Genomic DNA, 22,889 nt, shown 5'->3' on the forward strand with positions numbered 1-22,889 from the left:
GAGCAACTAAAATGATCAAAGGCCTGGAGACTAAAACATATGAAGAACGGCTGCAGGACTTGGGTTTGGCTAGTCTAAAGAAAAGAAGAAATAGGCAACATGATAGCAGTGTTCCAGTATTTGAGGGGCTGCCACAAAGAAGAGGGCATCAAGCTATTCTCCAAAGCACCAGAGGGCAGGACAAGAAACAATGGTTGGAAACTGATCAAAGAGAGAAGCAAGCAGGAATTAAGGAGAAACTTCCTAACAGTGAGGACAAGCTTGCCTTCAGACATTGTGGGAGCTTCGCCACTGGAGGGTTTTAAGAAAAGACTGGACAGCTACCTATCTGAAATGGCATAGGGTCTCCTGTTGAGCAGGGGGTTGGACTAGATGACCTCCAAGGTCCCCTCCAACTCTATTCTGATTGCTGTGGGCTGTTTTTCAGCAAATGTCAGTTTTCATCAAAACCGTCATAAAATATGATCACATGACAGCGGCATGCTGTAAACGGCCATAAATGCCAGCCAATGAGCCAAGGTGGCGCAGCAGTTAGAGTGCAGTACTGCAGGCCACTTTAGCTGACTGTGTTCAGCAGGTCAGCGGTTTAAATCTCACCGGCTCAAGGTTGACTCAGCCTTCCATCCTTCCGAGGTAGGTAAAATGAGGACCCAGATTGTTGGGGGCAATGTAAATATATATATATATACATTGCTTACTGGTGTACACCGCTTAGAGAGTGCTTGCACTTAAAAGCGGTATATAAGTCTCATAAATAAATAAATAAATTGCCGAGCACCAAAAGCTCAGTCAAGTGATACCTGGAAACTTCAAATATAGTTCATAAGCACGCCCAAGGAGTTCTGTCATAATTTTAAATAGTTGCAAGAAGTCATGGGTCAAGGACTACCTGTACCAATTATTTCTCTTGGTTCCTTCCTTTTGCATTCAAGTGTTTTTGCTTTCCTACCACCTCATAGATTTCAATGTACTTGGGAGTCCTGTTATTATTAAACACCTTGTACATTTAATGTACGTTTATTATTCCTGTATTTACAACATTGTGTTATAAATATAATAAATATTCAGTATCAGCCATGGATTCTTGGCAACTGAGGTCTTTGTTTCCTTCCTATATATGCTGTTCATTTGCAAGAGACACTAAAAACCGAAACTAGAAATGAAAAATTGTAAGGTACAGGTCTCTGATTTTGCAAATGGAAAATGCAGTCCTAAACATTATCCCTGCAATATAAGCTGCCCAGAGCAAAATGACTCTTGAATAAACAGGCACAGCGTGACTACTTGTGTGATGGGCCCATTAACATTTATTTAGACATAAAGCAAAAACTGTGCAAAACAAAAATACCATGAACGTGACAAAAATACATTTCCAGTTTACATTCCAACAAACAGGTGATCCTCCCTGCCTCCAAGTCCACTGTTGATTGTCTGCTTTCTCTCCATGGGTTAATTTTGTTGATCACTGTAGAATCAGGTTTCTTGCGAATCTTAGCAATGAAAATATCTGCAGAACCCTTTTGCTTACTAGAGCAGTTGTCTTGCGTGCAGCTTGACCTTCAGCCAAACTCACCTATCCTTCAATAAACCAGACTGCCTGCATAGATCTTGATGATTTATTAAAGGAACAGCCTTGGCAGCTGGAAGATGTGTGGACTTCAGTTCCCAGAAGTTCTTCAGCCTCAGTCCTTCAACAAGTTTGGGAAACCCTGCTCTAAAAGATGGTATGAATTCTGGGAGTTGCAATTTCATACAACTTCAAGTTGTCAAGGTTGAGACACCTTACATCAAAAGATTGTATAAATTCTGGGAGTTGAGGCTCAAGCTTCCATAGTTGAGAAACACTGCTCTAAAGGATCGTATATCAGCCTTTTTGACAGATCAGCTTTCTGAACAATTGCTTGCAAGCATTTCTGCATAGATGGTAGCAGGTATCCCCTCCTTTTTCCGACTCTGGCACTGCTCAGTCTCCTTGAATTCCAAAACCGAGTATTGGATTTCTTCTGCTTCCTTAAAAAAAAACAGAAGGGGGAAAAAGAGGGAGATCAAAAGACCAAGGCCCGCTATGGTCAGTAGTATATAGCAAACTCCTTCAACCACCATCAAAGTTATTGAATTTTAGCTCAGGCTAATGACCAGACCATATAGTCAAAGCTACAGTTTTCCCAGTAGTAATGCATGGCTGTGAGAGTTGGACCGTAAGGAAGGCTGAGTGCCAAAGAATTGATGCTTTCGAATTGTGGTGTTGGAGAAGACTCTTGAGAGTCCCTTGGACTGCAAGAAGGTCAAATCAGTCAATACTGAAGGAAATCAAGTCAGACTGTCCTTTGGAAAGTCAGACACTGAAGCTGAAGCTCAAATACTTTGGCCACCAAATGGGAAGAGAGGACTCATCGGAAAAGACCTGGATGTTGAGAAAGATTGAAGGCGAAAGGAGAAGGGGATGGCAGAGGATGGGATGGTTAGATAGTGTCATTGACCCAATGACCATGAACTTGGGCATCTTCTGGAGACAATGGAGAACAGGGAGCTCTGGTGTGCTCTGGGTTGCAAAGAGTCTGATTGAACAATAATGACCAGGCATTGCTTCTTCGTGGTTCACCTGCAGAAGCTCAGTGTATTGACAATCAATAAAACTGAGTTTTCTGTCATGTCTCTCTTGTAGCATAGTCAGATTTTCGGAAATCTTTAGATGAAGATAGATCAACCAGAGGGTAAAGGAGAATGGATGACAAATACCCTCCATCCTCTTCTATCTGCCTCTGTCTCTCTTAACAGAGCTATCATATCTGAACCCTAAAGGTCCAGAAGATGGCAGCAAAGAAACATCCCTTATGTCACAGGTTCTTTTAAATATAGTCCTAGATTTACAACCACAATTCAGCCCAAAATTTCCATTGTTAAACAAGATAGCTGTTAAATGAGTTTTGTCCTACTTAACAACCTTAGCAAACCAAATTTACAACCTTTTTTTTTTGCCACATGTGTTAAATGAATCACTGCAGTGAAGTGGTTGTTAAGGAATTCTGGCTTCCCTCACTGACTTTGCTGGGAAGGTTACAAATGGTGACCACATGACTCCAGGACATGCCAGTTGCCAAGCATCCAAATTTTGATCACGTGACCACGAAGATGCTGCAATGGTTTGTAAGTAGGGGTGGAATTCAAATATGTGAACAATCAGTTCTCTGTGTGGATGCCACTTCCAGAAGTCCGTTCTGGGCCTGGGCAACAAAAAATTAGCTACCGGTTCTGCCAAAGTGGTGCGAACCGGCTGAATCCCACCATGGTTGTAAGTGTGAAAAATGGTCATCAGTCACTCTTTTCAATGTCATTTTAACTTCGAATGACCACTAAAGAAATGGTCCTAAGTTGAGAATTAGCGGTAGTAGATCTGTACTGCTAAAGCAGGGGTGTCAAACTGCTGGCCTGCGGGCCAGTTTCATTATACCGAAGCCGTGCCCACCCCATTGCTGGCAATGCAAAAAGAGTCGCAATACGTCGCAACACATCACGTGACGTGGCGAGTTTGACACCCGTGCTCTAAAGTCTTGAGGGACCTGACTTGGAAGCAGTTGAGTCTGCATAGGTACAGGTGTGAAACAGTCTTCAAGGAATGAGCCTAATAGTCTGGCAGGACAGAAATGGGTGAGGCAAAACAAAAGGGGGAATCTTTTCATCTTTCTCTTCAGGTGCCAAAGTATTGTTGCCAGAGCAAATCAAAATCCTAAAAGCAATTTCTTAAACTGACTTTATTTGCAGCCAGTTTATGCAAGGGAGACAAACAGCTGAAGACTGCAATGCATAAACATCCACTCCCTCTGAAGGAGAGCCTAGACCAGTGGTGGCGAACCTATGGCACGGGTGCCAGAGGCGGCACTCAGAGCCCTCTCTGTGGGCATGCGCGCCGTCGCCCCAGTCCTAGGCCTTCAGCTGGATTTTATAAAACCTTTTCGCTTTAGGCCTCCGCCGCCATGTGCAAAAAAAAAAAGTTTCAATCAGTCAATTTCAACTTCTCGCAGGAAAAAAAAGAACTTGCTAAGTTGGAATTGATTGATTGAACTTTTTAATCCCACCCAGTCTGCCATTACTACCACAGCCACACCCACCCAATTGGCCACACCCAGCCAATGGGCCACACCCACCCAGCACTCAACGATGCATAAGTGGGTTTTGGGTTGCAGTTTGGGCACTCAGTCTCTAAAAGGTTCGCCATCACTGGCCTAGACTGGCCCAATATGCAAATATATGTAAATCAGTGATGGGATTCAGCCAGTTCGCACCACTTCGACAGAACTGGTAGCTAATTTTTTGTTGCCCAAGCCCAGAATGGACTTCCAGAAGCGGCATCCATACAGAGAACCGGTTGTTCACATATTTGAATCCCACCACTGATGTAAATTAACTTGTTGCAGAATGGTTTTAATTTATAATGGCTTGCACTTGAGAAAAAGGACATTTTGTCACAAACTGGAATGTGGATCCCGTTTATACCACTCTTTCTGGCATTGGAAATGGCATATTAATCTATTCACTACTTAATATAACTATCAGGAGCAGTAGAAGTGACACAGAACTTACCTCATTCATCTCTACGTCTTTCTCTTTCCCTTGGTCCTTTAGGGGTTTTTCTACTCCTAAAATTGGAAGATATTAGCAAATGTAATAGAACAAGCTACAGCAACTCACTATGATTGGTTAAAGACCTGGTCAACAGCTGTACTTCCCAGGCACCCATTCTGTAAAAGTGGACTTCACGATGTGGAATGGGAGAGCTCGCTGTGGCCAATTCTCCATGGCAACTCATCGCAGGACAATTCACCAGAGGGCAATTCAACAAATCAATTTAATTATTTAAAATAATTTAAAAAATAATTTTAATTTTCATCTTTCACATTTAATTTTCTCCTTCCTTTGGTATCCTTTGTTTAACGATTCCACTCCACCATTTCTTCAATATTAGTGTAACTCTTATCCCACGGCAAGTTGGCTGCGGTGAATTGTCCTAGAACCCACCTCAGCGGACTTCAATAGAAAAACTGAGCTGAAAGGCTCTTTATTGTAGCCCGTAAAACAGAGAAACAATTGTGGACATCACAATTTTGACTGTCAATGATGCACTGATTTGGACTATACTAAGCATAATTAGGAAAATAAAAAAAAATCATCAATCTTTATTACAGTCATAGATCAGCAAAAAGGAAAAACAAAAATTTAAACACTACTCACCAAGTGAATTCTGAATCCCTTGTGATTTTGGCTCCTTTGCAGTCTTACTGGGGCTTAAAAGGATGACAGTGAAATGCCTCCTAAATATCTGATTTTTATAAGGTTCATTCAAACAAGAAAAACATGGAGCTGTGCTAAATCAGATATTTATTATGAATGCTGGCACATGTAGAATATCAAATAATTTTAGAATCTGAGGGTACCTTAAAAATCAAACCCTGGTTTGGCCAAAAGATAAAAGAAATAGCAATAGCACTCAGACTTATATACCACTTCACAGTATTTTACAGCCGCCTCTAAGCGGTTTACAGTCAGCAAATTGGCCCCAACAATCTGGGTCCTCATTTTATCAACCTCGGGAGGATAGAAGGCTGAGTCAACCTTGAGTCATTAAGAATCGAATTCCTGGGGTGAGCAGTGAGTTGGCCTGCAGTACTGCATTCTAACCACTGTGCCATCATGGCTCTGTAAGGTCAAGTCTTTCCTGCTTGGCGGACAGACAGGGAGGGTGGGAGAGAGGGGATGGTTCCATGTGAGGGGCATCAGTTGTGTGGCCTGGTTCCAAATGGGCCATGGCCCAGTAGGGATTGGGGACCCCTGCTGCAGGGGAACTGAGTGAGGTGTTCTATCTACAGCTCACCTAGAGGCTTTCATCCCTTTCTAATCATCTCACCTTCCTGAAGGTTTTATTCTATTTATCTAAAGCAATGTTTAGATAAAAGCCACAATTTTGATGACTTAAAGCTGTCAGGACTTTAACTCCCAGAATTCTCCAGCCAGCAGACTGGTTGGGGATTCTGGGAACTGAACTTCACGCTGCTTAAAAGTGCCAAAGTTGAGAAACACCGATCTAAACGGATAACAGCTAGCTCCCTGAATTGAGCTTTATAACAACTCACAGGGGTTCCAATTTTAGCTCCAGAAGGAATTGTGCTCCCCTAAAATAAACTTGTTTGTAATCTGGAAGTGTTTCTGGATTCCCAGTTCCTACTAGATTACCAGAAAGGCTTCACTCAAGCCCTCATCGCCTCAGTACCTGACTATTGTAACTGATGCTAGATGGGACTGCCCTTGAAGAACACCTGGAAAGTAAGGTGTGCAACAGCCCACATCCTGATGGGAGTGACTCAATACTCCCAAACAATACCTGTATTATATGGGGAACTTCATTTGTTTCAGGATGCAATGTAAGATGCTCAAAATAGCTTTTAAACTTGTAAATGGCTTGGGACCTATGTAACTATAAGAGTCTTGTTTGCTCCAAGAAGAATCTACTAAATAGAACTGTGTGTTTGTCCCACTAAGTTAACCAGACCAGGAAATCAACAGGAAAGCTTAAATTCTTTTATTGATATTGGGCTATAATAAGAAGTTATTGCATATCAGATTGTGTATACTTTCTTCCCCTTGTTATACTCCAGCGAATTAAGAAACTGTCTGTCTGAGTCACTTCTGAATATGATTTATCTGTCGTGAACTTAATGTATTTTTCACTCCTCATCACTTTGGTAATGGAGCTTACATATTTCCATCAAAGTCTTCTTTCTTCTTTTTGGTTCCATGTCATTTTTTGGGCCAGATTGTAAGGATATCACCAGAAGACAGCTGCAAGCTGTTTCTGCCCAGCCTCCCACCATCATGGAAATCAAGGAAGTAACATCCCTACAGGAGTTGAACTGAATTCAAGGGAGACATTCCTGTCTCTTTTTAAATCTTTACCTGATTCTCCGTGATTGAAGCTTCTCCCAGAGAACAAATATAGCTACCCCCATCCATAGGAGAGTGATGAATCCTATCACGCAGCCGCCAATGACTAGGATCTTAAACTTCTTCTTTGTATCTTTGGAGAGACATAAAATAGAGCTGAAAAAAGGAGCCATTCCAAAGCAGTCAAAAAAGTCAAGATGGCAGCCTCCATTGTGCGGTTGAACCGTTATCCATGCTGCCCATGTGGGTTTCATAATTAAGATCTGGAGCTTCAAACTAATAGAGATGGCCAAATTAACTGTTTTAATTTTTTTTTAAAGGAAAGTATCAGTTTTGCTTCTATTTGGAAACCTCTTCTAGATTTTGTGCTTGAAACAGGAAAAAAATGAATTTTTTTAGAAATGGCCACTATCACTGAATATGTAAAAGCAAAAAAGCTGAGGTTGTTACTTTATTCTGTATTTTACTGCACTGAAAGAGGCTGGAAGTTAAAGCCTTTTTTTATTTTCCCTTTTACCCTCACTTCTTTTCCTTTCCTTTTCCCTTTCCCATTCCCCTATTATCATTATTTTCATTTCTATTTTATATTATGATAAACTTCAATAAAAAAACCCTATAGAGCATATAGTAAAAGTTGGAGCTTCAAATGAACATCAAGACAGAATCTTGCAAGTTTGAAGTCAGAAACTTCCCACTGACATTTTTAATCACTTGATCCATTGGGGCGGGCCCTTCCTATGTTTCTTTCTCTGACTGTTAAGCCACTGGGGGCTTCTTCAGAAAGAACATAGAATCCTAGGTCTGGAACGGAACCCAGAGGTCTTCTAGTCCAACCTCCTGGTCAAGGCAGGAGACTTTTACCATTCCAGTCAAACAAATGTCCAGCCTATTTTTGAAAACCTCCAATGATGGAGTACGCACAACTCTGGGAACGGAAGCTGTTCCATCGATTGTTTTCATTGTCAGAAAATTTCTCCTTACTTCTAGATAGGATCTCTCTTTAACAAACTACCATCCATTATTTCTTGTCCTGCTCTTTCTTTCTGGAAAACCCAGATAGAGCTAGCGAAAGGCAGGACTAGAACTCACAGTTCTGGTTTGTTGGTTTGGTTTTTTTTTTTTTTTTTTTTGGCAAATTTATATGCTCCTCAACTCACACACACTGACTCTGTTCAGCTTATAGCATTACACATCCACAACATAAAACCTCAGAAAACCCCACCACCCCAGTTCCCTCCTGCCCTCTTTAACCACCACACTACACTAAATTGATTCAATTAGTTTTCCTCTACAGATAGTCATCGACTTACGACTAGAACTGAACGCAACATTTCTTTTGCTAAGCGGGACATTTGTTAAGTGAGGTTTGCCCCATTTTACAACCTTTCTTGCCACAGATGTTAAGTGAATCACTACAGTTGTCGTTAGTAACACAGTTCTTAAATGAATCTGGCTTCCCCATTGACTTTGCTTGTCAAAAAGGTGATCACATGACCATGGGACACTGCGACCCTCATAAATAAAGTTTAATGAAGAGAAGGACATGATCGCAATGTTCCAATATCTCAGGGGCGGCCACAAAAAAGAGGGAGTCAAGTTATTCTCCAAAGCATCTGAAGGCAGGACAAGAAGCAACGGATGGAAACTAATCAAGAAAAGAAGCAACCTAGAACTTAAGGAGAAACTTCCTGACAGTTTGAACAATTAACCAATGGAACAACCTGCCTCCAGAAGCAGTGAATGCTCCAACACTAGAAGTTTTTAAGAAGAAACTGGACAACCATTTGTCTGAAATGGTTTCCTGCCTGAGCCAGGAGTTGGACTAGATGACCTCCAAGGTCCCTTCCAACTCTATTATCATTATTATTATTATTATTATTATTATACAGTTGCCAAACGTCTGGATTTTGATCACATAACCATGGGGATGTTGCAGCAGCTGTAAGTGTGAAAAAAGGTCATAAATCACTTTTTTCAGTGACGTAACTTTGAATTGTCACTAAACTGTTGTAAGTCAAGGACTACCTGTATGGTAGTTTCAAATAAAGTGAGAGAGGGGGTTTTCAACTGTGAAAACCCAGCTCTTTAATCCATACTGGTTCAGAACTAGCTTTGTATTGGAAAAACACCCTTGCGTTGGGTGCTTGAAGTGTTATGGATTGCTCCTGTTTGAATTCATACCGAATCGTAATCTATGCAGGTGGTAGCTCTGATATGGGCAGGCCATAAATCTTATACTCACCCAATGGTGCTGGGGTAGACCAGGGCGTTTCTTCAGACTCCAATCTCTCTGAAATTCTAAATTCATCTTCCAAGCAATACCCGTCAAACTGGGTACGACATCTGGGATTGCTGCACTGCCAGAGACCATAATTCTGGGGACTGTCTTGGACTGTGATTGTAATTCTTAAGTCCACGGATATGTGATTAGAAGCTTTCTTCCCGTTTAAAGTCCAAACGATGGTAGAGCTGTCCTGAGTTTGGGCTTCCAGCTGGCCATCACAAGAATTGCAGGTCAGCTTTACCCGTTTACTTCCATGGGAATTCTTGAGAGGGTTAACCTTCATCCCACGTCGATTATCTGTCAGAAATACCAGCATGTTATTCCTTGAAAGATTTGCAAATACAGAGGTAAGAATCAATGTCTATGGAGATTTGTAACCCCCCCAGGTCATGGCTGTCTCAAAGATGCTTTTCCAAAAGGCAATTGGACTTTTCTTAGGTATTTCTTTGAAAACATTTCACTTCTTATCTGAGAAGCTTCTTCTGTTCTAACTGAAAAAAGTTAAAAACTGAAGAAGCTTCTCGGATGAAAAGCAAAATGTTTTCGAAGAAAAAAAAATCAAGAGAGTCCAATTGCCTTTTGGAAAAACCTCTTTGGGAAAGATAAGGATATCTTTTTGGGAGACACAGGGATAAGTTATCTCCGTAATAAGTTATCAGTTATTACCTGGTTACGTATAGAATTCCATACTGCATTTAGTGAAATACTCCCAATAAAAGGAGAGGTGGAGCTATAGGGAGAATAATAGAAGGAAATTTCTCTCCTTTATAGAATTGCAACTGCCTATCCAGCAAATCAGAATAATTTAGGAGAATCAGACAGGCAAAGATTCCTCATCTAATCATGAAGGAATCCATCAGAAGAAATAAATACTAGCAAAGCTTTTTTTTTTTAATAGGTCAGTTAATGGCTACATAGGTAGTCCTCGAGTTATGACTACAATTGAGCCCAAATTTTCCTTTGCTAAGCAAGACAGTTGTTTAGTGAGTTTGCTGAATTTTTTCTTGCCATAGTTGTTAAGTGAATCACTGCAGTTGTTAAGCAAATCATTTGTTCATTAAGCAAATCTGGCTTCCCTCATTGATTTTAGCTTGCCTGGGAAGGTTACAAATGATGAGTGATCATATGACCCTGGGACAGTGCAACTGTCATAAGTACATGCCAGTTGCCAAGTGTCTCAATTTTGATCATGTGATCATGGAGATGCTGCAACCCTGGTAAGTGTGAAAAACAGTCATAAGTCACTTTTTTCAATGATGTTATAAGTTCAAAGGGTCGCTAAACGAGTAGTTGTAAGTTGAGGACTACCTGTATCATCAATTATATCTAAAGAGAACCTTGTTGATTTGGGAAATATACTCGCTGTCAATCAGACGCTGGGGATGTCAGCATGTCCTTGCTTTCCTGCCAAAGACAGGCAGAAGGGGTGCTGGAGATCATCTAGACTTGGCTCAATAAAATCACTGCAATAGAATATACCATACAAATGGCCAGGCTCCATTTAAGCCTCCAGTGAATGGGAGCCTATCTGGGCTTTTCTGTTATCAAACAATACATTTGGAATATTTATTTGGATTTGTTCGTCCCACGTTTCTTTTTTCTCTACTTTATTTACATTTTTTTTTACCTTGCCTTTATTATTTTTATAAATAACTCATGGCAGTGAATATACCTAATAAGAGCCATGGTAGCGCAGTGGTTAGAATGCAGTACTGCAGGCTAACTCACTGCTCACTCCAGGAGTTCGATCCTGACCATCTCAAGGTTGACCAAGGAAGACCTCGGTCTTCCATCCTTTCAAGGTCGGTAAACAATCCGGACCCAGATGGTTGGGGGCACTATGCTGACTCTGTAAACCGCTTACAGAGGGCTGTAAACCACTGTGAAGTAGTATATACATCTAAGTGCTAGTGCTTCTTCTTCTTCCTTTTTTCCCCACAACAACAACCCTGTGAGGTGAGTTGGGCTGAAAAGGAGTGACTGGCCCAAAGTCACCCCAGCTGGCTAAGGTGGGACTAGAACTCACAGACTCCTGCTTTCTATTCTGGTGCTTTAATCACTAGACCAGGGGTAGGCAACCTTGGCTCTTTTATGACTCGTGGACTTCAACTCCCAGAATTCCTGTGCCAGCCATGCTGAGGGGACAGGGAGAGGTTTCCAAGCTGAGCCATGCTGGCTCAGGAATTTTGGGAGTTGAAGTCCACGAGTCATAAAAGAGCCAAGGTTGCCTACCCCTGCATTAGACCATTCATTGATTCTTGCTGAGTCTTCCAGAGCAGCAAATGACAATTTTAGCCTGTCCTCTAAGGACAGCCTTTCAGATACTTAAAGACCTTTACCATTAATTTATTTAATTATTAGATATGTATCCTGTCTTTATTTTTGCTCAGTCAAGGTGACATGCATACATAATGTTAGTTGGCTGCAGAATTCTGGGAGTTGAAATCCACACATCTTAAAGTTGCCAAATCTGAAAAGTACTGGTCTAAAATTACAAGCTTGGACCATTCAGACACAGGGTGTGTATTAAGGCCTATACACTGACATTCCTTCAAGCCAACCGCTGGCTAGGCCACCCAGATGTATAGAAGTTTTCTGGAAGACATCAGTGCCATTTTCAAACAGTCTACTGCTATTTCTATCCATCTCAGGGGTCTTCAAACTTGGCCCTTTTATGACTTGTGGACTTCAACTCCCAGAATTCCTCAGCCAGGCATGCTGGCTGAGGAATTCTGGGAGTTGAAGTCCACAAGTCATAAAAGGGCCAAGTTTGGAGACCCCTGATACATCATTTGGTGCCAAGAGGACATTCAATACAGTATCTATTTCCCAAAGCCCTAAAATGCCACTTTTTTTATTACCAGATTTCACACTGACTGAGATAAAGGATGAGTTTCTTCTCCCATCGGAACAATAGAAAGTGCCGGAGTCATTCATGTGTTGGAGCAGGATGGTGAGGATGGACCTTCCATTATTTTTTTTTAGCATCAACTTTGATGGCCTTTGAAATCTCTCCAGGTTTTGATTAATGATCATCTCGTTAGAAATCACACTGCAAATTTCTATCTGGCCCATTTTTAGGCCTGCACAGATGGGGTAATGGGGAATCCAGTACCATGTGAGTTTGACTCTGTTTGGGCCACATGGAATTTTAATCTCACCTCCAGCACTGACCTCCATGTCTGAAATTATGAGGATAAAAAAAATGTTAATTAATTAATCTTTACCCATTGCAAAGCCAGCCCCAAATGCCCAAATCACAAATTTTCTGTGAACCTGAGGCATCTGTAGCAGGGGAGGGAGGGGACATCAGAACAGTCAAGATGGCAGCCTGGACCCCACAACAAAATCCACACGTTTTTTACACCCTCCAAGGTGAACATCTTGGTCAACCTTAACTTCTGGCCAAGCCTCAGAACCACAGCAACAGAGAGGAAAAGCAATACTATTAAATATACAGGTAGTCCTCAATTTACGACCACTATTGAGCCCAGAATTTATGTTGCTAAGTGAGACATTTGTTAAGTGAGTTTTCCCCAGCTTACGACTTTTCTTGCCACAGTTGTTAAGTGAATTACTGCAGTTATTAAAAGTAACATGGTTGTTAAGTGAATCTGACTTCCCCATTGACTTTGCCTGTCAGAAGGTCACAAAAGGGGATCACATGACATTGCAATCATCATAAATATGAACCAGTTGTTAAGCATCTGAATGTAAATCACATGATATGGGGATGCTGCAATGGTCATAAGTGTGAAAAATGTTCATAAGTCACTTTTTTCAGTGCCCTTGTAACTTCGAATGGTCACTAAACAAACTGTTGTAGATCAAGGACTACCTGTTTATGAAAAAATATGCTTTCTTTGTGCTAGAAATCACAAAATTTGTGCAAGATGCACATTTTTTTTAAGTTTTATTGATTTTCTAGTTTTACATTTAAATATTTAAAAAGCAACATGGTGATCGATAATTCAATAACATCAAATATCTTTAGACGAGTCTCAAACTACTACATTAAATATTTCCTCTCTTTTCCCCTTAGTGTTTACTGTGTCATATTGAAACTAATATATCAATTAAATAAAAATAACATTCTTACATTTATCAATAATTTTTAGTTTATACATATCCTGGTTATTTTAACATTCAGTCTTTATAGACTATTAATGTCCTGTGGAAAACTAATTAGGACATTGATAGTCTATAAAGATTGAGAGTTAAAATAAGCAGGATATATATAAACATTTTTTTAACCTATTTCAACCATGGACCCAATTCACTTACCGTAATTTATTTAGAAAGAGAAGAGAAGAGAAGAGAAGAGAAGAGAAGAGAAGAGAAGAGAAGAGAAGAGAAGAGAAGAGAAGAGTTGGAAGGGACCTTGGAGGTCTTCTAGTCCAACCCGCTGCTCAGGCAGGAAACCATATACCATTTCACACAAATGGCTGTCCAATCTCTTCTTAAAAGCCTCCAGTGATGGAGCACCCACAACTTCTGAAGGCAAGTCATTCCACTGGTTAATTGTTCTCACTGACATGAAATTTCTCCTCAGTTCTACCTTGGTCCTCTCCTTGATTAGCTTCCATCCATTGCTTCTTGCCTGACTTCAGGTGGTTTGGAGAATAGCTTGACTCCCTTTTTTTTGTGGCAGCCCCTGAGATATTGGAACATTGCTATCATGTTACCCCTACTCCTTCTTTTCATTAAACTAGACATACATAAACTATATAAATTTATATTTTCTCAAAGCTTTGAAATGTTAAATTAATAACGTCCCCTTTCCTACTTCCTGCTTTTCTGACACGACAAGATTTGTTTACCACATTTATATGGCTACCCATCATCTAAAAAACAACTCTGGGCGCCATACAACTTTCAATTATTTACTGGATTTACTGGTGCCTTAACCACCAGATCAAACTGGTTCATCCTTTAATTTTCCAAAGAAAATATGGTCCCCACTTTTATGCTACCCAGCCTGTAGTTGCCTTCAACCCTGACTGGCATGGGCTAAGAGGGCTTCCCCAAGGATCTGACTACAAGATGATCAGGCAGTTTCTTGCAAGAAAGGACCAAAAGCTTACCTTGGAGAGCCCACACAGCTGTTCCTGCCAGGGTGACAGCAACCACAGCAGCTGGAATTAAGAAGAGAGAGGACTTCATGGGGGAAAAAGCTGGAACAGAGGCAAGGCACAGCTTTGGCCAGTTGAAAAGAGGAACTGGGGAAGCTGGAGGGGAAAGGGAAACCACATATGTTGTCAACAAGCATGAGAAAGGAGAAGGGAACCCAAGAGTGCATCTCTGTGGGCAGGGCCCTTCAAGGCACCTGCCAATCATCAAGAAGCGCTTACCTCTCGATTTCATGTTGTTCCCAATTTATAGAACATTCTTATTCAAGCAAGTCAGCTGCAGGGTGCAATTCAAGGGGTGGGTTATCTCCTTTAAAGCCGTGGTGGCGCAGTGGTTAGAAGGCAGTACTGCAGGTTACTTCTGCTGACTGCCGTCTGATTGCAATTTGGCAGTTCGATCTTGACCAGGCTCAAGGTTGACTCAGCTTTCCATTCTTCCAAGGTCAATAAAATGAGGACCTGGATTGCTGGGACCAATATGCTGACTCTGTAAACCGCTCAGAGAGGGCTGTAAAGCACTGTGAAGCGGTATATAAGTCTAAGTGCTATTGCTATTGTTATTTAGAGCCCTCTGTGATTCAGGATCTAATAATAATAATAATAATAATAATAATAATAATAATAATAATAATAATAATAATAATAATAATAGTAAAGTTGGAAGGGACCTTGGAGGTCATCTAGTCCAACCCCCTTCTCAGGCAGGAAACCCTATACCATTTCAGACAAATGGCTGTCCAGTCTCTTCTTAAAAACTTCCAGTGTTGGAGCATTCACCGCTTCTGGAGGCAAGTTGTTCCACTGGTTAATTGTTCTGTCAGGAAGTTTCTCCTTAGTTCTAGGTTGCTTCTCTCCTTGATTAGTTTCCATCCATTGCTTCTTGTCCTGCCTGTCAGCCTTATGAGGTAAACTAGACTGAAAACACAATTAGATGAGCTAATTCTGCTTTATTGTAAAGCATTGCATTAACAGACTCTTGCAAGTCTGACAGTACAAATCTTTGTCCACCTCACCCCCCTCCGAGGGACACATGACAGGGATTTGATAATATTCTTAACTTACATAGTTATTATATATTTTAATTTGACTGAGCTTTTTTTCCTTTTCGAAAATGGTGATAAGGATTTATCAGGCCATTGCAGACTGGAATGTAGGAGAACTTTTTATCCTATTGCTATATGAATTGATTGATAGCTTCTCTGGACAATATCTCCTGATGTGTGTGTGAGAGAGAGAGAGCTTGTTGGCATTAACTGGTGTCTGGTTTGTCTCTTGAACTCCAGATAGGCTTCTTGCTTATTAATATCCTAAAATTTACACCTCTTCTGTCGTCACACTTCATTTTAATAAACATGTGAGATATTATGGGATGCAAATATGTAACATGTTTGATTACATGTAACTGATTGTCTATGCCAGGGGTAGGCAACCTTGGCTCTTTTATGACTCGTGGACTTCAGCTCCCAGAATTCCTGAGCCAGCGATGCTAGCTCAGGAATTCTGGGAGTTGAAGTCCACAAGTCATAAAAGAGCCAAGGTTGCCTACCCCTGGCCTATGCAAAAGGGAAGTTACTTTGGCTCTGTCCAATCACATTTTCTCTTGCATTTTTTTTGATGTCTTTATAGAAAAGGGAATGTATGATGGGTCCCGGGGTTCTCCCTTTTCATAGGAAGATCTCACTTTATCAGAATACTCTAATAAATTGCTTTTAAATGATCTTCCAACTCTGTTGCTTATTGGAAAAGGTAAACCAAGGCAGAACCTAGGGTCAGATTTAGCGATCACCTCCCCAATCTCCTTTATAGCCCCCAAAACTAGGAAAAGTCCCTTTTAAGGTTCCTTTGGATCCTTTTGCCCCACCCACTATGCAGCTGCAGGTTATGCTATCTCTTATCTAACTGTTCCCTAGGCAACATCTCTTGAGCCGTCTCCCAAGGCCTCTCCCACAGACCATTTCAGAATCAGGATATCTGTGCCCTTGCCAGGTTGAATCTCCCAGCCTGGAAATCTAGTACAGGGAGTTCACTGGGGATTTAAGGGAATATCATCTAGTAATGATGACTACTAGAAATCTAGTATAGAGGATTCACTGGGGATTTGTGGGAATATCATCTTCAGGGACTCTCCACTTAAGCTTTTTCAATGATAATCTCCACCTCTGGGACAACTTACCTTCAGTATTTGTCCATTCCTAAGGTGACCAACTTTTTTACAATGAAAAGGAAGACACAAATAAATTGAAGAAAAAAATATCGTAAATAAAAGAAACATTTTATTCATTGCAACAATAATGCATGTGCAAAGTTTGCCAGCCGGGTGTTTTGGGGTGCTCAGCAGCAATTCCTATTGGCTTTTGAAAGCCAATAGTGGGAGTAGCACAGTTCATGCAAAAGTTGAAAAAAAAAAAACCATCAAAAAAAGGTGCCGGAATGCCATTCTGAGCGTTCTATGAGGGGAAAAAAAGATTAGTCTTCAAATATCGAAAAGGAGGACATGAAGGAGGACACTTTTTGAGGAACGACAGAACTTACAAAAGGAGGACTGTCCTCCCTAAAGGAGGACAGCTGGTCACCTTACCATTCCTCCCTATTACAATATTTTCCATGTATTGTTATATTATAAATCTTGCTACCTTGAATCATATAGTCTAATTCTATGTACTTGGGGGCATTATTTAGAATACACTTGTATTATTTAGAATCGAATCTAAGGCATTACACAACCTCATTGTTTATTGCAACATGGAAGAACCTGTGCCTTTCAAAACTCAACTTCCCCCAGAGCATCTGCTGTCTGGAGACTCTAGGATTAGAGTTTCTCAGGCTCAACAAACTTTTAAGATGTGTGGACTTCAATTCAGCATGGCTGGCTGGGGAATTCTGGGAATTGAAGTCCGTACATCTTAAAGTTTGCTGAATTTGAGAAACACTGATCTAGCTATTATTGTTTCAACATCTCTGGAGAATCCATGTGGCAATCTGGTTTTAAAATGAAGAGATACTAAGAGTCATAATAATGATGCAACTTTACATTGTGGTGGGGAGAAGGAAAGTTACTTTTATAAATCCTTCAGGATTTTACTAATATTATAAAACCTCTTTTAAAAGAAAGTTCACCATACAAACTCAGCTTGAACATCCACATGAGCATAACAGGCCTGAGTGCAGCTGTCAGCTTCTCTTTGATTAAGGACTATTTTGGTCAAATGAGGCATTTCTGTCCTTAATAATAATAATAATAATGATAAAGTTGGAAGGGACTTTGAAGATCATCTAGTCCAACCCCCTGCTCAAGCAAGAAACCCTATACCATTTCAGACAAATGGCTGTCCAATCTCTTCTTAAAGACTTCCAGTCCATGGATTGGCACCGAGCCGCAGCATGCCAGCAACCGGTCTGCACAAACAAACAAAGTCCCATCTGTGGGATGCAGGCAGCACACAAAACCACACGCTCTCCCTCCATGGAAAAACCTTTCTCCACAGAACCAGTCCCTGGTACTCAAAAGGTTAGGGACCTCTGACCTGGATGACTGAGAATCTCCATAGATATACAGTGCCATCCTGTGTCAATGTAGTGATGTGCATTCTCTATGTGCAATCCTATTTCTACTTCATTTGACCTCAGGGGTAGGCAACCTCGGCTCTTTTATGACTCATGGACTTCAACTCCCAGAATTACTGAGCCAGCCAAGCAGAATTACTGAGCCAGCCAAGTCCATGAGTCATAAAAGAGCCGAGGTTGCCTTCAAACAGATGCCCACGCACAACATATGAATCCTCTTGACTGACAATGAGTGGTTTCCATACAGTATTTCTCCAATGTGCTAGTGTTTTAAAAAAAACTCCATACAGTTCCTTGAGTCTTTTGATTGGTTGACTATTAAATCTAAATAATTTTAATCACAATGTTTCAGAAGGCTTTACTATAATAAGAAACTTGCCTCCTCCTTCTTACAATTTACCTACTTTTCCATTTTTATCCAAGCTTTTCTCAGGCTATTTGTCTGAAATGGTGTAGGGTTTCCTGCCTGAGCAGGGAGTTGGACTCGATGACCTCCAAGGTCCCTTCCAACTTTATTATTATTACTATTACTATTATTATTATGGATCACCGCACAGTCAGCCAGATGTTCAGACTGGATTTGGCATTTTGTCTACCTATCGAGTCCTTACCCAGGACCTGGGATAGGCAGATGTGGATGTTTGATGGTATTACAGATATCGTCGCAGGATGGAAGCAGTTCCTAATAAGGCCGCCTTTTGCAATTGACTAATAGCGAATTTGTCAATGCCAATGGTGTTCAAGTGGTGCTCCAGTTGTTTTGGGATTGCACCCAAGGAGCCTATGACTATTGGTACTACCCTTGCTTGCTTTTGCCACAGTCTTTCTATTTCTATTTGTAGGTCTTTGTATTTTGTTATCTTCTCCAGTTCTTTCTCTTCTATTCTGCTATCTCCAGGCACTGCCACGTCCACTATCCAGACTTTTTTGTCTTCCTTATCGACAATTGTTAAGTCTGGGGTGTTATGTTGCAGGTGCTTGTCTGTTTGAATTCTGAAGTCTCAGAGCAGTTTAATTTTATCATTTTCTATGACTTTCTCTATTTTATGATCCCACCAGTTTTTGCTTACAGGCAAATGATATTTTTTTGCAGATCTTCCAATGCACCATTGTTGCTACTTTGTCATGCCGCTGCTTGTAATCAGTCTGTGCAATCTTCTTGCCCACTGTTTCTTCAGCTTCTTTGCAAAGACGGCATTTACTGTCTGTTGTTGTCTTCTCAATTTTGACTTTATATGCATTTGTTCTTAAGGCTTGGTCTTGTGCAGCTAGAATTAATCCCTTGGTCTCTTTCTTCAATTTTCCTGCTCTTAGCCATTGCCAAGTCTTGTTAATATCTGCTTTCCCAGCTATTTTTTTAATGTATTGGCCATGTAGTGCTTTGTCTTCCCATGCCTCTATTCTGTTCTTCATTTGGTCTTTCTTGTAGGCCAGTTTGGTCTCTCCAGTAGTCAGTAAGCCTTCCTGATATACTAATTTCAGTGCATCTTCATCATTGTTCTTCAGATATTCTTCCAAAGCCATTTTTTCTTCTTCAACCATCTGATGTACTTGTAGCATTCCACGCCCACCTATTTGCCTTGGTAGATAAAGTCTATCAATGTCACTGCGTGGATGAAGGGCATGATTCATTGTCATTATTTTTCTGGTCTTCCTATCCATTGCTTTTAGTTCTGCTTGAGTCCAGTCCACTATTCCAGCTGTGTACCTAATGACTGGAATTGCCCAGGTGTTGATTGCCTTTATGGTATTTCCTCCATTGAGTTTGGACTTTAAGATGATAATGATGATGATGATGATGATGATGATGATGATGATGATGATGATTATATTGCATTGTTGTCCAGGTTGCTATCTTGAATTTAATTGGAGAATTAGATTTTATTACAGATAATCTTTGACTTACAAATTGACTTATGACCATTTTTCACCCTTATGACCATTGCAGCATCCTCATGATCATGTGACCAAAATTTAGATGCTTGTCAACTGTCTCATATTTATGACCATTGTAGTGTCCCAGGGTCATGTGATCCCCTTTTGCGACCTTCTGAGAAGCAAAGTCAGTGAGAAAGCCGGATTCACTTAACATCCATATTATTAATTCAACAACTGCAGTGATTCACTTAACAACTGTGACAAGAAAGGTCATAAAATAGGGCAAAACTCATTTCACAACTGTCTTGCTTAGCAACAGAAATTTTGGGCTCAGTTGTGGTCCTAAGTCGAGGATTTTGTATTTTTAAAAACTCCATACATGTTGCTATCTTGGACTTAATAGTAGTAGTAGTAGTAGTAAAGTTGGAAGGGACCTTGGAGGTCTTCTAGTCCAACCCCTTGTTCAGGCAGGAAACCCTATACCATTTCGAACAAATGGCTGTCCAGTTTCTTCTTAAAAATTTCCAGTGTTGGAGCATTCACCACTTCTGGAGGCAGGTTGTTCCACTGATTAGTTGTTCTAACTGTCAGGAAGTTTCTCCTTAGTTCTAGGTTGCTTCTTGATTGGAGGCTTAGATGTTATTATCACATTTGATAATGATATTTTGTAGGATCATTGAAGGTGTCATGAAAATTTGTTCAAATAAATAGAATTACACTTCTATCCAGGGTCAATGCTAGCTAAGTGGAAGTTGGTAGGGGATTGGCAGGGAGCGAGGGATGGGAAAAGAAAACGAAATTAAATGAGGGTATCCACTGGCCAGAAAAAAAAAAAACCTAGATTGCAGCTGCCATGCTTCTGATGGATTATGTGCCATCAAATCAGTGTTAACTTTTATCAACTGCATAGATAGATTTTCTCCACAATTATCTGCCGTGGTCTTTTAGATCTTCCAATGTGCCCCCACTGCCTCTGTAGCTGAATCCATCCATCTTGCTGTTGTCCTTTTCCTCTCTGTCCTTCCATTATCTCCAGTGTCAGCGCCTTCTCCAGAGAGCTGATCTTTGCATAATGTGTCTGAAGTAGGATAATTTGTGTCTTGCGGGAGACCTCTGGGTTGATTTGGCTGATGATCCATCCAGCTGGTTTTCTGGGCTGCCCACGGTATTCTCAGGAGTCTTCTGTGACACAAAGTTCAAAGACATCAAAATTCTTCCTATCCTACTTCTTCAAAGTCCAGTTTTCACTTCCTTAAGAGTGTCACACTTCCTTAAGAGTGTCACATGGCTTGCACAATTCTGATCTCTGGAGGTAATATGCAGAAAATAACATGCAGAAGTTAGCCATTATAGCTTTTTCAGGGCTCAGATGTATATATTTAGCAGCTGTTAATAGAGAAAATCTATGTGGTTGCCAAGAACCAACAATGACTCGATGGCAGGTAATCGATCAAGTAATAACTAGCAAGCAAATGGCTATCCAAGTTATAGAGGCATAGGATAGATTCCCCAGAGTAGATCATTACCAATTGTGGAAAGCAAAACACTTCAATAATCTTCATTCACAGGGATAGTTGTCTTTCTTTTACGTCATGTTCATTTTTTAATTTTAATTTCTAGGTTTTCTTCTTCTGTTCTATATTGATTTGATAACCTTTATTGTCATTTTCCTGTGGGCACAACGGCACACATTAAAAATGAAATTTAGTTGCTTGCTCTCAAGTGTACACGTACATAACACACACTTTAAAACATACTATATACAACATATGTATAGACCAGGGGTAGGCAACCTCGGCTCTTTTATGATTCATGGACTTCAACTCCCAGAATTCCTGAGTTTAGCTATGCTGACTCAGGAATTCTGGGAGTTGAAGTCCATGAGTCATAAAAGAGCCGAGGTTGCCTACCCCTGGTATAGACCTACACCCTTACATATGAGTAACATATAAATATTAATCGCTGTCCATCTTGAATACATAATGGAAGGAGGAAGCTTTAGAGTTCACAAGATTAATACTGTATGGAACAAAGCTGTGACTGAATCTGGATGTTCTGCTTTGGATACCATGGAACCTCCTTCCAGAAGGTAACAAGGAAAACAGGTTGTGAAGAGGGTGTGTTGTGCCCCAGACAAGCTTGTGGATCCTGCTCAAGCAACACTTCTGTGCTATGTCCTGGATGGAAGGGAGGGAACTGCCAAGGATCTTTTTGGCCATCCTCACCACTCTCTGCACTGCCTTCCTGTCTGAAGCAGTGATGTTTCTAAAATCAGACTGTGATATTGTATACTATATGAGCTTTCATATTGTATACTATATGAGTCACTAATGCAATATGTGTAACGGCCAGAAAGAATAACATTGAGGAAGAGGAGGAAGAGCCACAACCAACTCAGATAAAAGAAATTAGAGTCCAAGCCAGAACTGTAACCTGAGAAAGCGTCTCACACACCTTCTCTTATTCTCATGAAGTTAAAGGGAGGGAGGGGGAAAGTGTATTCAGACTTACAAAATTCTGTTACAATAGCTGTATAATAAAAGTAGCACACTATGATCTTATAATATAAAGGTAGTATTACAAGCTGGCTGGAGAATTCTGGGAGTTGAAGTCCACATAACTTAAAGTTGCCAAAGTTGAGAAACACTGATCTTCCTCTTTTTCTGGTCTGAAATAAAGGTGTAAAAATGCAAGGCCTTAGCCTCACACTGAACTAATTCAGCTCATGTTCTCCAAATTGATTACTTAGCGTTTGACTATCCTTGAACAATATTTACCCAATGTTGCATTTAACTATGTTTGACTGAATTAACACACTGCCTGGATTCACAAACACTGTCAGGGCCCACTTCAAAACCTCATCCTAAGAAAGCAGAACTCGTGGAAGCAGAATATGGATTCTGACAAACACACAACTGCATGGTGCAAATTATCCCACACTGGTAGAGTTTACTGACAATGCCTTGGGCTAAAAGGCATGAACTGGTTCCCATGTAATAATAATAATAATCATCATCATCATCATCATCATCATCATCATCATCATCATCATCATCATCGCTATTAGTCAATTCCAAAGGCGGCCTTACTAGGAACTG

General features: G+C 40.6%; 1 protein-coding gene across 2 annotated transcripts; it reads right to left on the reverse strand.

Annotated features, from left to right (window-relative positions):
• Positions 1–1,287: 1,287 nt before the first annotated feature.
• On the reverse strand, positions 1,288–14,463 carry LOC120314267. 2 transcript variants are annotated; one of them, XM_039357180.1, is made up of 7 exons: positions 14,305–14,463; positions 12,082–12,402; positions 9,179–9,517; positions 6,949–7,069; positions 5,230–5,282; positions 4,582–4,637; positions 1,288–2,010 (listed from the first exon to the last, which is right to left on the reverse strand). In XM_039357180.1, exons 1-7 carry the CDS (start codon positions 14,381–14,383, stop codon positions 1,882–1,884), a joined length of 1,098 nt encoding a protein of 365 aa, XP_039213114.1. In that variant the 5' UTR covers positions 14,384–14,463; the 3' UTR covers positions 1,288–1,881. The 2 variants fall into 2 exon arrangements, with proteins under 2 accessions (XP_039213114.1, XP_039213116.1); XM_039357182.1 differs by lacking the exon at positions 12,082–12,402 and having other exon boundaries at positions 14,305–14,455.
• Between the last annotated feature and the right edge of the window lie 8,426 nt (positions 14,464–22,889).

The sequence above is a fragment of the Crotalus tigris genome, unplaced genomic scaffold, assembly GCF_016545835.1.
Source record: "Crotalus tigris isolate CLP2741 ecotype Arizona unplaced genomic scaffold, ASM1654583v1 scf7180000018867.1602434, whole genome shotgun sequence".
Lineage (NCBI taxonomy): Eukaryota > Metazoa > Chordata > Lepidosauria > Squamata > Viperidae > Crotalus > Crotalus tigris.